The sequence below is a fragment of the Phaethon lepturus genome, unplaced genomic scaffold, assembly GCF_000687285.1.
Source record: "Phaethon lepturus isolate BGI_N335 unplaced genomic scaffold, ASM68728v1 scaffold1012, whole genome shotgun sequence".
Classification (NCBI taxonomy): Eukaryota; Metazoa; Chordata; class Aves; order Phaethontiformes; family Phaethontidae; genus Phaethon; species Phaethon lepturus.
This window is the reverse complement of record NW_010521007.1, coordinates 1363-17418: the sequence shown is the minus strand read 5'-3', so window position 1 is coordinate 17418 and position 16056 is coordinate 1363. Positions and strand designations below refer to the sequence as shown.

The following is a 16056-nucleotide window of genomic DNA, read 5'->3' as shown; positions in this document are numbered from 1 at the left end:
GCAAATTACTATGCAATAAGGGGTGTTTTGTATTGTGGGTTTTTTCTTGTTTTGTTTTTTTTTTGAAAAGCCTAGTGCCTGCACTGCAGTACCTCAGCTATTATTTTCGTAGAGCCAAGATTTTTTGGCTTTTCAATCCTATTAGAAACAGTTGTTACGAGTCGTAAGACTACACTGGTGTTAAAACCACGTCAATAGCTGCTGATCTACAGCGAAGGAAGAAACATGCTCCAACCCACCGCACACACAAGAACCTTCCCAAGTATAACAGCTTCCACTTCTGCGCCCAACTTTGGTGCACCTCTGCGGTTTATGCGATTCTTCAACATTCTGAAAGTACTGGCAGCGTGGAAAAATAACATGCTCAAACACAAGACAACCAAAGGCCTGTGGGTGAACTGAGGCTGCTACAGAATTGCTGCCCTGATGTGCTACAGAATTTGGGCCCATCCTGTGGCTGAGCATATGGAGCTCCAGCCAGCGACACAGCCGGAAGGTTGCGTTTCCCTTCCCTACAATATTCGCTGAAGAACCAAGTACTTAGATGACAGCATTCAGAGAGTTCCTCCCACTGACAGCCCCGCACAACAGCCTGGATGAACTGCAGCATGCCATACGAAACAACGATGGAGGACAGCGACTGACTACGTAACACGGTTGATGTCATAAAACAATCCAGCAAAACCACTGAAGAGCCGCCAGTCAAGAGTTTCTACTTAACCTGCACTATTTCACTTGCTTACATTCTTTATGCTGGGAAACATGTAAGCTTAATGCTAACAAAAGTTTGCTGTTTTGCTAATACAACTAGGGTATTCTAGCATTAATTCAAAATTTGGTCCTTTATTAGGTATTTTACATTTACAAATAGTAACAAAAGTATTACACTTCTGAAGAAAACACACCAAATCGCTTTTCCAAGTGCTCTTCAAAATTCTTCTCCTTTACAACAGTCTTTGATTATTTCATGTTTAAATACGCATAATGTGTTTCCTGATTTTCATTAGGTTACAGGAATTGTATTACATCATAAACTGTTTACCTGCAATTCCAGACACCATTCACTGAAAATACTCTGTCCTTTCACAGTTTAGTCTCGATTAACTGATTTTCTTCTGACTTCTACTATTCTTTGAGTCCCAGAGTATGACAACATTAAAATACACCAAAAATATTAGAAAGTGTAAGCAAGAAATAATGGACACAGATACAGGGAATAAATCCGGTAACCTCTGTGGAGGATGCACTGCAGCACTCATTAGAGACAGGATGCCCATCAGGGTTACAGAAAGAAGAAACTGTAAGATAAGGAATGATATATTAGATAATGGTGATTTAACGCCTCAAGCGAGTAAGCTGTTATTTTCATTACTTGGGTGCTCTGTATTCTTCAATCTATATATAGGTGACATTGCAGAAAAATTACAGCACACCTCTACGCCGGCAAAGCGTGGCTTTCCCTGTTTGGGGCTTCATACAGAGTTATGGACATAACACTGCTTTACGCAAGTACTTCCATACCACGAAGTGCTGCAACAAAGAGTTACCAGAATTAAAATCGCTTACCAAACTCCTGACAATCTTTGGAAATGACTTAAACCAAGAAACATATCCCTTCAGGGAAAGGCAGAATGGCTTCAGCTGCAAGTCCTCTGCTGAAGTCTTCTCAAATATGGAAAATGAAGCCACGCATGCCAGCATTGTCACAGCGTAGGCCAGCAGCAGGCCGTCCCTCAGCAGGAGAGGCAACATGCTGTTAAAAGAGAATTAACCCGCAGAAGTGAGTGCACATTCCAAGTTGTATTTCAAAGAACATAGAAGCAGAAAAAGAATACATTTATGCTTAGTAGCACTGGGGAAGAACATGGTTTTAAAATAGTATTAATAGTGTCCAACTCACCTGAAAGTTGACACAAGTAAAAACCATGTAGCCATAAAAGGGATTTCATTTATGATTAAGCAGACTGGTCTAAAACAAAAAGAGGAAAAACAGACATGCAAACACTGAAGAGGCAGTGCTTTGTCCTCCCAACTTTTCGCATGGGTGCTGCACTCCCACTCCTCTGGCAGGCAGGGCAGAGCTCTGCATGCTCCCCTCTGCCACGGGCTCAGAGAATCCAGGCACAGGCAGCGCCCAAAGCACTGCATCCTCTGCTGGGGCACCCCGCTCCCCCCAGTGCCCCACTGACCCCCTGCAGGGGCCTGCAGCAGGAGAGTCGCTCAGCACAACGCTTGCGGTACGTGCCGTTGGCACGCACGGGCAGCCAGGTTGGTGCCTCTTCTGTGCAAGGCTTCGAGGAGCACCTGTGCTGCAGCCGCAGGCAGCTGCCTGCAGAGGCAACGGGAGTTCCCTAGCCACCAGTTTAGCCTTTCTGGCAGGTACGAACGAGAAGTGTTCACAGGGCTGCCTCACTAAATACTCCTTTATCAAACATTACTTTCAGGTACGCGTAGGACACCCACGCAAAAGAGCAAAGCTGCTGACTGTCCCTGCTGCCCTCGCCTCCTTTGGGGCAGGGAAAAAGATACCAACCATAACGACAAAGGGAGAGAAGGCCCCTTTACCGACACTGTCAGTGTGGTATCCATCGCCCCGTTCAACTTGCCACCGCACTCCAGCCTTGCTGGGCAGCTAAGTGCATGTCTCCGCTGCCTACGGCGGCATCGCCTCAGCAACCCCAGGGCCAGGCTGTCCCTGGACAAATGGCTACGCTCTGTCGTACTCCAGGAAACGCAGGCAGAACCCGGCCTGGAGACATGAGCCAAGCGGGAGAGACCAGCATGGCTGCACTTACATTTGTTTACAAGTTATTCAGAAAAGCAAATGTATAGGGTTTTTAAAATCAGATATATTCATAAGGGAGAAAGCAGCACACACTAACAATGTGAGGAAAAGAAGATCAAAATGTACCCACAGAAAAATAATTTACTTACACTGACACTAGAAGAATAGATTTTTCATGTACTTGAAAGGAGAACAGGAAAAATGACAATGCACAGCTAACCTTAGAAAAGGAAATCAGAGGTGTATTAGTATATGTGACTGCAATGCAAAGCACTGGTTTAGTTTCTCTGCTGGCATAGACTTTACATGAGTATATCAGCTAAATGACCTGATTTTTCTAATTAACTGCTACATTTACTCCAGTGCAACTTGCAAGTACATAGCTGCTTCTGTAACCACTGATACACACAAAAAAATACATTGTTTGACAGGTTACCCAGAATTAGTCAGCAAACACTTCATGTAAAGAGCCCTCACTCTTGCTTAGCTTTACTGACAAGAGTATCCCCGCCAAGTAAACACAGTATTCACATACATAAGCACTGGCAGAGATCAGTCATGGTGAGAGACGCCCACCTTTTTGACATAAAATTTTGCTCATTGTCATGAACAGCCCATACACCAAAGTAAACAAACTGTCATCTTTTCCCACCAAATGAAAATACACTGTAAAACAAACCCATTCTTAGAAAGGATAAATGTTCGTTTTAGGCAATGTTGCAATAAACTCTCAAACAGTAGTCACATAAAATTAAAAATAGAAATTATCTTGTAACTCCTGAAACCTTAGGACCAGCTCCATATCATTTTGATTTCATGGAAAACTCGTGTAAGTCACGTTAATGTGCTTAAATTCAATGATATAACGTGACTTAGAAAAGGCAAACATTTGGGAAAATAGTATCATTTTCTTTTCAAACTGCTAATGAGCTTACAATGTCCACCTCGGGACTTTTTTATTGAATTTTGCAGCCAATGCAGTACAAAAAACTAGCACTTTGGAAGCTAAACAAAGAGAGGAGAAATTCCAACTCTATATAAGGCTTTAATGTGTACAGAACCTTCTAAAGACTCTTCAGAGGAAGATAATAAAAATACAGCATTAAATAAAGAAAATTGAGGCAAAGAAAAAAAGTCTGGATTTGGAAGACCAGTCAGACCCCCCTGGACATGCGATAGCACAACACTTTTTATCCAGTCTCTTCAGCAGAAACAAAATGGTTTCTAATGGTCCACGCACTTCTGCAGGTCACAGCAACTCTAAGCTGAACTCTTGGTCACACAGCAGTGCTCAGTGGGGGATGTAAAACAGGGAGTGATTAAAGACATAAACTTACCAGAGCAAGTTTAAATCCTCGGAGAGAAGGCTGGACAGTTAGTTTTATACAAGTAGGAAGCAGGCTCAGGAACGTTACAGCAAAACTAAAGAATTTTTTAAGAAAAACATGAGTAATTACATCCCAAATATCCTATAATCACTTTTGAAAACTATGTAAGTTAGGAATTCAACTGTAATATTCAGAACTACAAAATCACTCAAGGAGACTCAATCACAAAAGAGCAGCACCGAATGGTCTTCACTGACATAAGCACTTCTGAAAAAGGAATAAAGCATTTCCATTAATATTTCAGACCCTGTAGACCTAGACTCAAATTGTTCACTTACTCAAAAAACAGAACTGTGAACTCTGACTTCTAAGAGCACTAAAAGAGGTAATTCTTTGAAGAGGAAAGCATGCAAAATTTTAACTCAGTCTTAACCAACCAAGCAGTTTAAATCATTATATAAACAAGCAGGAAATTTTTCAGCCCTAAGTATTCCTAACAGTACTTGGGGAAACCCTTATCACTTGGGAGAAATGTACAGTATAGGAAAGAAAATATTTTTTCAAGATTTTAAACACCACTTCTCATAATTCTTTGACACAAATTACTCATTTTGCAAAAAATTATGCAGATAAAAACTACATAAAGCACTTCAGATATGTCTTACCTGAGTTTTAGTTGAGTTTGAGGTGATACAATATCCTTTATCTTTATAAGGACACTTAGACTGCACCAAATATTGGCTACTTTATCCTGGAAGGAAAAAAAAAAAAGGTAATTAATGATAATTACACTAATTTAAATTTATTTTTGTGACAACAGTGGGGCTTGGGAGGTGGGGAATTGTTGGTTTTTTACCGGGACACTGCAAAAAGACACTTGCAGATATACATCATATTCTTTGATGTACTTTAAATTATTCTGATCTTCAAAAATGCAAAGTTTCAAGAGACTCAGTTAAAACATGTTCTAAAATAACTAAGACATCGTTCTTCAGCACAAGAGACGACTTCCTAAATCATGAGATCAGACATTTTGTGAAAACAAGGCTCTAAAACTATGTGTCCCTGTCTACACACTGGCATATATGAATCTTTTTTCAAACGTGAAGACATTCCGTATACTGTCACATTTCATTACATACCTGAATGTATTTAGCTGTGCTTACTGCTTGCTAGCAATGACAGAGTTAACCTCTAATAAATCAAGAAGTCTAAAGACATTAGCAGTTGTGCTAGGATCACTTTCAAAATTAAATTTGTAACTGCAGCTATCATGCTCATGAAACTCATCCCTAAACAGCTGCTTGAATCACAGCTGTGTAGACATAACAGCAAGAAAGCTACTAGCACCAACAACTGAGCCATCTTCCTCATATGCTCACTAGCAATACAGAATATGCACTTCAAATCTGCCGAGGATTACAAGTGAACAGAGGGTTTGGCAGCACCAGCAAACACACAGGACGCCTACTTAATAGCCAATACGATTTTACAACCATCAGCATTTTTACTGCTTCTGTAAATGGGAACCAATTCAAAGAACCTGTTACACGCACTCCAGTATAAATTTACTGCGCATTGCTTACGTGGACAATTTCTCATTTTATCTAGATTAGCATCCAGCAAGTCACTCCCCTGATCAACCCAGAAAATATTTGGGCTAATATTAGACTAAAATCCTTAAGCTCTTTCAGACTTACTGGTTATTGTCATTTACGGATTTTATTTTTAAACTTGGTACTGAATAAACAGTGTGGTGACCAAAACTGTTTATTTATAAATTCCAGATAATTCCCAAGGAATAAGGTCATTTGTTTTGTGCTGGGAGTGTCTTCTGTGGAGGGATGGTTTGGGATATTTTTAAATAAATTAGCAGAGAATACACTGAGAACGCTTCTGTACTGCTGCCTAAATAAAGTGCTGCCTTTGGTACATCAGCATTAACTTTTGAAGGGAAAAAAGTGCCAGTCGTGGTATTATTTATACCTAAAGAAGATTAAAAGAAAATTTAAGATAATCAAACTATGTAAGCATTTGCTTAAATCCCTGTGACATCAAAACCTGGAAATTCAAAGCTTCATTTTATTGGTTAAACTTGAAGTTGAGAATCTGCTTTTAGAAGTGTAACATTAAGACTCATGCCCTAATTAAGCAAAACAACAGCAACAACTCACTGTTGCTGGGAAATGAGTACCCCTTCTTTTATCAGCAAGACTCCTGTGGCGTTAGCATTAGGTAAATGAGTAGTTGCTTCACTGGCTTAGCTGCAGTACTCAGCACCTTGCAGCATACAAATGTTCATAGCCTGAGGAAAAGCAAAAGTACAACTGGCCCTAAAACATTTGGAAAATATTGTGGAAACTTGCACTGAAAATACAAGGTAGGTCAAAAAGGAAGTTCTAAGCTGCACTCAACACACTTTTTTTTAAAAAAAAACTTTTTTTTAAATAACGAATGCAGTTGAAAAAAGCTGAGCAGAACCAAAGACAAAGACTGAAGCCATTAACTTTTAAGGTTACATCTTCTGACACTGTCAATTACTATGGAATCTATTTCAATGGAAAAATGTAGGGATTGAAGTATGGGTTTGATGATAGGATAAGTGTTGTCTACTCGTATAATATCCTGGAAGATGCCAGCTGAGCTGGGGTTAAATACTGGATTAAATAACTGGCAAGAAATGACTGCTGAAGAAGCCATCTCAGATTACTAGTTCTGTGGCGTGTCTCCCACATGAAATCCCTAAAGGTCACGATGAAGGTTTCTCAAGGGATCTAAGAATACAGAACATTGACAGCGGGGTGGGGGAGAAGAAAACATGCATGCCTCAAACAAGCCTCGGTCAATGGGAAAGAGTCTTCTGAGTACTTGCATGATTTGTTCCATGTCGGTACAGAACGGGAGCCAGCAGACAGCAAAGGAAACAATCACTGTCCCTGCTATTTTAGTTAACAATACTAACCTGCAATCAAGAGAAAAGCTTACATCAGAAAAGATAAATCCAGCCACTGGTAACAGAATTCAGTTCTTAGCTTACAGCATAAACCTTTTTTTTAAAAGGGATACAACTGAAGGTAACAAACAAAAAGAGCTACTGGTACCACAGAAAAAGTTCATCATCCTCAGATTAGTGAGAACAACTCCATGAGAAATACGGAGCCACTGCTGTCAATCTAATCTGGTTGCTCACTGCAGCCCATATTTAGCTTACAGAATGAAGAGTGCTAAGAAAGAACACCTTAACAGATTTTACTGTCTGCTCAGTGGAAATACTTAATGTAGATCTCCATGGGAAATGTTTGTTTTGGAGATGAATACATTACAACAAGGGTAGGTATCTTCCACTAGAAATTAACTCAGAGATGCCCACATGCAAATAAGGAGAATCCCATTCTGAATGTCAGGCTGCCTGGATGTATTCTTGAGAAAGATAAAATGGTTTAGAGTCACTTACCCTTTTCCTTTCAGTCCCTTCTTGAAGCACTTTCCAAGTAAATAGCAAAAAAAGGGCAGAGAATGGTAGAGTTCCATCTGCTTATAATTTAAGGCCAAGCAAAATGCCACGGACCCCAATAGGTCCCAGTCATAAGACAAATAAAGTACACCCCACAAGGCAAGGCCAAGGCTCACTGAGTTGTATATGGTTTTTTATGTCAAGGACAAGAGACACTTTTTAGTACTGGAAGTCAGTAATGAATGCCCTGAGGGACAAGCATAAAATTGTATGCAAAATAAGTTTTTCCAAGTTAATTTTAGAAACACATTGCCAGTTGTGACTATGGTGTTCACAGACAGAAATAATTTTACTTCTATTTAAAGTGTAATTCCAAGGCTTGATTCAAAGCCTGCACAGGGAAATATGAGGACAAATAGTGTGTGTGCGTTAATTATACATGTAATGTATATTCAGTCAACCAAGCTTTTGGTGACTGCTCTAAGATGCATCAGGGTAAACATTTTTTTCTTGGTATTTATGTAATTTAGGATAACGCTCTCAAGAATGTCTCCTCCCAGCTCCCAAAAGATAGGTGCAGAATATTCAAACACATCAGTATTTAAATTACATATTATTTAGTTCAAGAACTCTTGAGGTTTTTGTGATTATATTAGGCTCACAACGCACCCTCATCCATGACCAGTTCCCTCAGCTGCTAATACTGTACAAACGATGAATAATAGTTACTGAAAGCAATGTTACTTCCTTATGACTTTGAGAACAGGTTCCCAAGCTCAGCAGTTTGAAAAGACTAAGCTACACTTACTATTAAATTGCAGCAAAACATTAGCTTTGTCTTTTATTGTTATTTTTACACGAGAGAAACCATTAAGACATACTTGTATTGTCAGAAATTTCACAACACTTTGTTTTCTCTCTGTCAATAGAAATAGCTGTGACACCACATTCAAATTGTCTAATTTCCCACTCAAAATCACCATGTACATTTGAGATGTCATCAATTTCACATCAACAAATTGTTATACCAAAAAAGCTCTGACCTCGCAGAGACGCGCAGCAGCAGTTAAATCTATTGACGTCCTGGGAGCTGGTCACAGACAGTGAAGTTATTTACTAGGAGTCACAGGGCTAGAACAGACCACAGGAGACTACACAGTACATTTGTCTGCTTCAACACAGCATCTGCTACACCTACGTCACCCCTGAAATGAGGTTTGCTGAACCTTTTTTTAAAGATCTTGATGCTGCAGATTCCACAACGTCCACAATCTATTCCAGCATTTCACTGTAATTAAGGTTCAAAAGATTTTTCCATGTATTTAAAAAATCCAAATATTCCCTATGGTAACTTAGGGCTATCACTTCTTGCCCCATCCAACATAAGACACACAGAACAGATTATTGCCTTCCTCTTTGTACCTATTTTACATATTAGAAAACTGTAACCCTGTGCCGCCTTCTGACCACCAGAGCTTCTCTCACCTATGATGAATTGCATTCACTCCCATCCCCATTCTTGTAAGTTATGACTCCAAATGATCTACATCTTTAAGAGTCAGGCCAAAAATAGAATGCCAGAATTCCTGAACTGTAATTCAAATATTCACTAGCGTTATGACTTTTTTTTTCCTTCGAAATCTGTTTTCTAAGATATATTATCTTCCAAGTTCACCATGCACTCTCTTGGAAGAAACCCACAAATTAGTAAACTATCTGATTGTCAAAACTTGATTTAGTAGTAGATGCTGAGACTCAATATCTCCTTGGGATATTTAAATACCTACATTTATCACAACTCCAGGACTGTGTCCCTCTGGCTCGACAGCACTGAGCAGCACTGGAGTAGCCAACTGACAGCATTTGCTTGTTGATGTGCAAAACAAGTATAAAAACAGAAATCTTATTAAAAAAGACCCAGCTGTGAAGGTGTCTGCCACCAATATTGACTAGTTAGCTCTGACGGCATAACTCATATTAGATGCCTAGCTTTTAAATGGTTAGGCATTAAGTGAAGTGAATCCAATCTCAAGGAATTGTAAACAAGACAGAATGGCACACTTTATAGAACTGAACATTTTACACAACTACACTTGACACACTCCTCTGCCACCTCAAGAAGATCTAAGGTGATTCTCTTTCCAAACACAAATCACAAGAGCACGAGCCATCATTCTTTTCACTGTCATAGTACATTGATGTTTTACACAATCCAGTGACTGACAGAAATATGAGCTTGAGGCACAGAAAGAATGCTGTTCATGTTTGGATTGCTGTGTCCCAATATCAGTTATTTATCTCAAATATATTTCAGGCTTACAGTTTTCTTTAACACCTCTGCTTTCGGGTAAGCAGAAGTCCCTCAGATGACTTCGTATACAAAAGTAACCTCCACCCAGCTAAAGACAAGAATTGAAGAACAGCGTTACTTTATAAATGGAAATTCATTTCACTGCAGAATAAGGATACTGGAAGTGTCCATGGTCAACAAGAATGAGGCCTGGATAAAGCAGTATACAGAGAGCACTGGAAACCTGGAAAGAAGGATCAAAAAAAAAAAAAGAGGAGAAAATAATTATTTTTAAGTTAGACATTAGACAGAGGAACCTATACTACTTCTCCAGTACAAAATTTTGCCCCTCCATGGTGCATCCTAGATGTAGGAATAGTCTTGTCTACAAGCAATCGTCTATCCATAATATTTTGAGAAATAAACGACAAAGATTTTGCATAAATAAGAAAATATTGAATGGAGACCAGACTGTCCTTTGCCCACAAGCTCAAAGATCACCCACACCCATCTTAAAACCTGGAACCACTCCAAAAATCAGAAGACTTACTATTCCAAAATGTATTGGTTCTACCCTAAGGAGTGTGTAAGACAAAGCAGTTCCTATATTCCCCTATCTCACAGCACAAACCTTGGTTTTACTACCCAAGTAACAGACTGAGATAGAAACATGATTCAAGAGTTCATGGCTACTGAACTTCAGAGCATTTGTTATTGTTACTGAAAACATTAACATAATTGCTGCAAGATAAGTTAATGGTTTTCTTTTTTAATGGAAAAGCCTTTAATATGAGATATACTGACTGTCATCAATTTTACATCAATTGAAGCCATTGCCATGTTCTACATTTTAATTAACTCTCATACTGTTACATTTCTACTCTGTCTTAACAGTATGTTTTTCTTTGGTTTTTAATTTACACACGTGCAGATACTTGCCTTCTTTTTAGTAGATGTTTCTTTCAAGGAAGAACAATATAAAATAACTGCAGGAATATAAACCAGCAAGTCAGCAACAAATACTGAAAAATAAAGATTAACTTTACGTTAGAATCCTCCCACATACCTCATCTTAATGCTTACAGTTTTAACTTCTTAATGCACCACATTTTGGTTGTATTTGGTGTAAAACAACCCTCAGGTGATAGTAACTACACAGTGCTGGAGTGAGACTAGTAGCCTACCTGTTGAATGTAGAGTTTGCATCTCTACCCTCACTGAAAACTTCACTTGAAAACTTCACATTAGTCATTCAATTCAACTGAATTCCTGTGGCAACAGTTTCAGCTGAATATGATTTTCTATTGTCTTACATTGCGTGACAGTATGTTCCGTTGCTTTAAGATAGCTCAGGTTTGGCAGTTACACCAAAGCTAATTTTTTTCAATTGTTTTGAGAAAGACAAGGAAAAAATACAGGCAAATAAACATTAAAATATCAGAAAGTTCTTCAGGAGTAGAAGAACTGGGTAGTTCTACTTCAAAGGACAAAAAGAAATAGGTCTACAGAATTTGATCTTGTTAATGTTTCTAACACTATCATTTCTGATGTCCAAAAGCTGCTGCTTCCATATGTTCAGCTGTTTTGGCTTCTGGCACAGCCTCAGTCAATAAGGGAGCACACTCTAGTTCCTCACATGCCGAAATGAGAGAAGGCATTCTTAATTCTCAAAAGAAATCAACTACTATGAGACCCAGTCAACTTGTTTGATGGAACAGATAGTCTGGAGACACAATTAAGAAACTCTAGATTATAACAATCTCCAATGTATCTGTGTGAATTACTAGTGATGTGAATAAATAGACTAAAATGAGTTATTTGGCTTTGATCATCTGCCTACAGCAGATGTATGTAAGAGGGTCAACAACAAAACAGAATCAGTAGGTTCACCTGCCTAGAATTATGTCAATTCCTGCTCATGCTTAAACCACCAAGTAAATTCTTCTTGAGTGTTGTCTTAAGAGCCTCAGAAAAAAACCTCAGATTATTTCCATAAATCAGTTTCAGAAAGTGTGCAATTATTCCAAGAGAGAAAGTATACTTTGCCTCTTTATAGTCACGGGATTTGGAAGAAAATGTTTAGAAGATATCAATTACTTGGCAATGAATCGTTTTGCAGGCTTAAGCCACAATTAGACAAATATATCCAAGGCGTTAGCAAAACAAATACACTGACACTTAAAATAAAGGTGTAATACCAACAGCTGACATTGACCATTCTGAATTATTTTAATGCATTATTCTAATGGCTATTGTTAAAAAGCGTTCATCAGTTCTCCTAGATCCATCAGTGGTTTGTCAAGTGAGTTGATTTCAAAATTAATAAAGACCATTTCAAGGGTAATTAAGTTCTAGCGATTTTTTTTTTTTTTCAATTCAGTCAATTACTAGAGACCAAACTGAGAGGTTTGTGAAGTACAGAAAAGCTGTTGCAATCAGAAAGCATTTTGTGGAACTCTACTGTTATGCAAAGCAAAAGACAGATTTAATATGAAAAAAATAGTAACAGGATAAGATGGCATCTGCCACAGCTTAGAGAACAAGAGCTCACTGGCCACATGGGGCTTGCTGTCCTACTGATACAGCTACTGAATTAAGTTATCTACAAATTTTTTTTCTGCACTTGTTTTATCCTTTTATTTGTAGGGGAAGTTCAAAATAATCAAATGGTCAGAAGAGTGACTGCAGGAAAATTCTGCAGGAAAATTAAATTTAGGATAAAAATGGTAAAAATACATTTTTACTTTTTTATTAACAGAAGTTTATCTCTAGAAAGTGGTGACTATTTGAAAGAAAAGAGGCATCTTCAAAAATATCAAATATCTCTCCCTTTCAGATAAAGTATAACAGCTCATAAAAAAGATCAGAGACCTCAAGAGGCTATTAAGTCAGTGAATGTCAGTCTACATGCAAAATAATTTTACCATAAAAGCCAAGCTAAGTTAAAAATGAAAAACGTATTTATCAGAATGGAAGGGAAAACAACAACACTATTTTCAAAATTAAAAAATGGGGCTATGCTACAAAAAATAAAAAGTAGCTCTGGTTTAGAGTTTTTACTGAACCAATTTGGTTGAAAACTTGTTTATGTATTTTATATTTATCAGCTTCACAAATGATGGCAGAAGAGAAAAGAACAGAGGAGTCTCGCTCCTAAACGGACTTGCAAAGCCACTCAAGTCAAATAACTGAGCATAAACTGATGAAGACAAAGAAGTTGCACGATATTAAACACGCTAAATTAGTAAGCTAGACAAATCTGTACATCAGCCTAAGGAAATACAATCTTCCTACCTGTTGTACGCATAAATAACTTATGTGGCTGACTCTCATACCCCCGAGATGTGTGGAGAGCAATCCAATCAGGATTTATTAACTTTGCACTGTAAAACAAAGTACAGACACATCAAAATGTAGACAGTTCTCATTTCCCTTTACACTCCTTTCAGCAATAAAGATGACATGCACAGAAGCATATTCCAAGAATTAAAATGAATGAGAATATTTCAAAGAGCAATAGTGATCAATGAAAGATTTTCCTTACCACTAGATCAGTTCACACTATAGTTTAGCCGCTATTCCACAATTAAAAAAAAAAAAAAAATCTTTGAAAACAGGAAAAATGGAATACAATATTTATTAGGACAAGATAACCACCTTCAATCTAGTTCCACTGACATTTAAAAAAAACAATTGTAAATACCTTTCATACTTAAGTATTAAATATAAACCATTTACAGTTCACATAGATGCCCCACATAACTGTGCCTGTGCACTTTAACCTACATTCTTATTCCATAAGTCTCATTCCAACAGCAGTAAAGCCCTTGTGGAAAAAGTATTCCAATAAGAGAATTCTATTTACATGATATCCAGTCATCAAATGTCACTTGGGCTCTCAATACAAGAGAGCTTTCCCATGCAACGCACCCAATTCCTACAGCACTCTTCTCTGTGCATCACTGATCCAACAGTGGCTTCTGTGGAAAGCTAAATATCTAAGTCGCATCTAAATCTGCTTAAATTTAAGGACCTGGCAAAAAGAAGAATGTAACCCTTCAGTCCCCCTTGCAATAATTGCAAGACAGAAAAATAGCAGTATTAGTTTTAAGCAACAGCAATACACATAAAATCTATTTCCCTAGCTTTAAAGTAGCAAACAGTACTTTCCATGTCATCAGTTGCCCAGATCAGTAGCTTTCAGCTACTAGTTTCTATCCTCAGGAGAGAAAGAAAGAAAAAAAGGTTAAAAAAATGAAAAAAAAAAAAACCAAAGAAGTGAATTTCGTGTTTTGTATTCTCCACAGAAGCATGTATTTAAAATAATGAACTTACATATAAGCACATAGAAAACTGTGATAGGCAGTAAGAGGTGGATAATCAAGGCCCCAGTACAGTAGGTTGTTATCACTTGTATTGAAGTACCTAAGGAAAAAAAAAAAAAATTAATCACAGAATCATTAAGGTTGGAAAAGACCTTTAAGATTGTCAAATCCAACCACCAACCCAACACAAGAGGGATCTATATTTCCAGCCCTGTTTTGGCCCAAGGTAAAGGCTAAACATTAAACCAAGTATTTTTATCAATGTATTCAAAATCCAAAAGGAAGTTAGCAACTTCTGTATCTGCTTTATTTTACTTTACATCAAAAAAAATCTCAAGCAACAAAACAAAAGTGATTCAGAGTATGCTCACTTGTGTTTGCAAAATAGAGTATTTTAAAAAGATGCTAGAGCTTACTTAGCTGGAGAGGGGAAAATCCTTGATGTGAACAGAGTTTGACAAAAATCCAGAGACTAAGATAAAGACTGCACAAAAATAGTAGTACACATCTACTGGAGCTCTGGATTTGTTTATGAGGTAGGCTTTGCAGGTCCTCACCTCCATCTACAAACCAAACCTACATTTTTCATGCATGTGAATTATTCCAAAAGACAACAATGGAAAAGGAAATAAAAACAATGCAGTTAAAAGGAAGTTTCAAAATAAATTATTTTCCTTACATTAAATCCTAGATTACCTTTTTCCTGGACTTGGACAGCACATATGTGACAATGACTTCTGAATAGTTAATCTGCTACTCTCTTAGACTGTAATGTACCAAGTTGTGAACTGCTTCTACGCAACAGACCTTAATATCAAAATTCTGAAAAAACATCAGTTGAAGCTATACTGCTGGAAAGCAACCTAACAGAAGTGAAAAATGTTTGCATAAAGGTATCACACGGACAAACAACAAGCAGCACAGGTCTGGAAGAAAACTCAGCCACAGCAGGCGCACCTAGGCAATTCTGTCAGCAAGAATGTAGGAGTCAAGGGGCTAAAAAGCTCCTTGGAGGTTAACACCAAGTTATCAGAGTAACACCTCCTGAATAACCAACACAAGGTCATGAATCTCAATCAGATGTCAGCCACAACCATTTTGCCTAGTTCTATCTCAAAACTCAGGCAGACCACGTGAGAGAAAGGAAAAGGATTTTCCCATTTGTAATTACACTGTGTCGGTATTTCTATGGAAGGATGGCAGCAGTTAAAATTAAGTCACCTCTTCCCAACAAGTAACAGAAGGTTTTATCCAAGGAAAACAGAAGTTACAAAAATAAAGCATCAGACCCTCTGTATCTCACAGTAAAGCAGACGGAGTAGTCAACTCAAAATGCCAAAAGCTCTTGGCTTTTCCAGTTTCTCTCTTCAAATGCAGCCAATTTTTGACATTTATTATAGTAAATAATATTTCTTTAATTCCTTATGAGTTGCCTGAAGTATCTTATGAATTGATGATAAATCATATTTCTTTGTGTTGCGTCTCTGCTTCTTATTCTACAATTCAAGATGCTCATGCCAAGGCAGTTCAGATTCTTCATGCTGATTCTAAGTCTGCAACTTAGTAGTAAACTTTTCAGTTTGGTTTTGAGGGTTTTTTTGTTGGGTTTTTTGTGTTGTTGTTTTGGTTTTTATTATTTTTATTTTACCTTCCATAAACTCATAGTTTCAATAGAAAAAATTATGCCTATACCCATTAATATTTAGCAAAAAAAGTTTTCACAGTTTTAATTAGCAGTATAATAAGAAAGGATGTCCTTAAAGTAGCTTTTACTAAATAACGTCAAGACTCCAAATAATAATATAAAAAATAAATATTTAAATGCTGGCCTCTGGCTCAGAGAAATCTGACACAAGGAAACTACATACAAGCTG

At 37.7% G+C, this 16056-nt stretch overlaps 1 protein-coding gene across 1 annotated transcript; it reads right to left on the bottom strand.

The window, feature by feature from the left end:
* Nucleotides 1-1100: 1100 nt before the first annotated feature.
* Nucleotides 1101-14282, bottom strand: ALG6 (ALG6, alpha-1,3-glucosyltransferase; the record flags this gene model as incomplete). Its single annotated transcript, XM_010297563.1, has 12 exons — nt 1101-1298; nt 1567-1753; nt 1901-1969; nt 2935-3005; nt 4123-4207; nt 4779-4864; nt 6940-7075; nt 7568-7753; nt 10037-10101; nt 10797-10879; nt 13152-13240; nt 14193-14282. Coding segments are annotated over 12 exons (1345 nt in total), but the record flags the coding sequence as incomplete, so codon positions are not given.
* Nucleotides 14283-16056: the final 1774 nt, after the last annotated feature.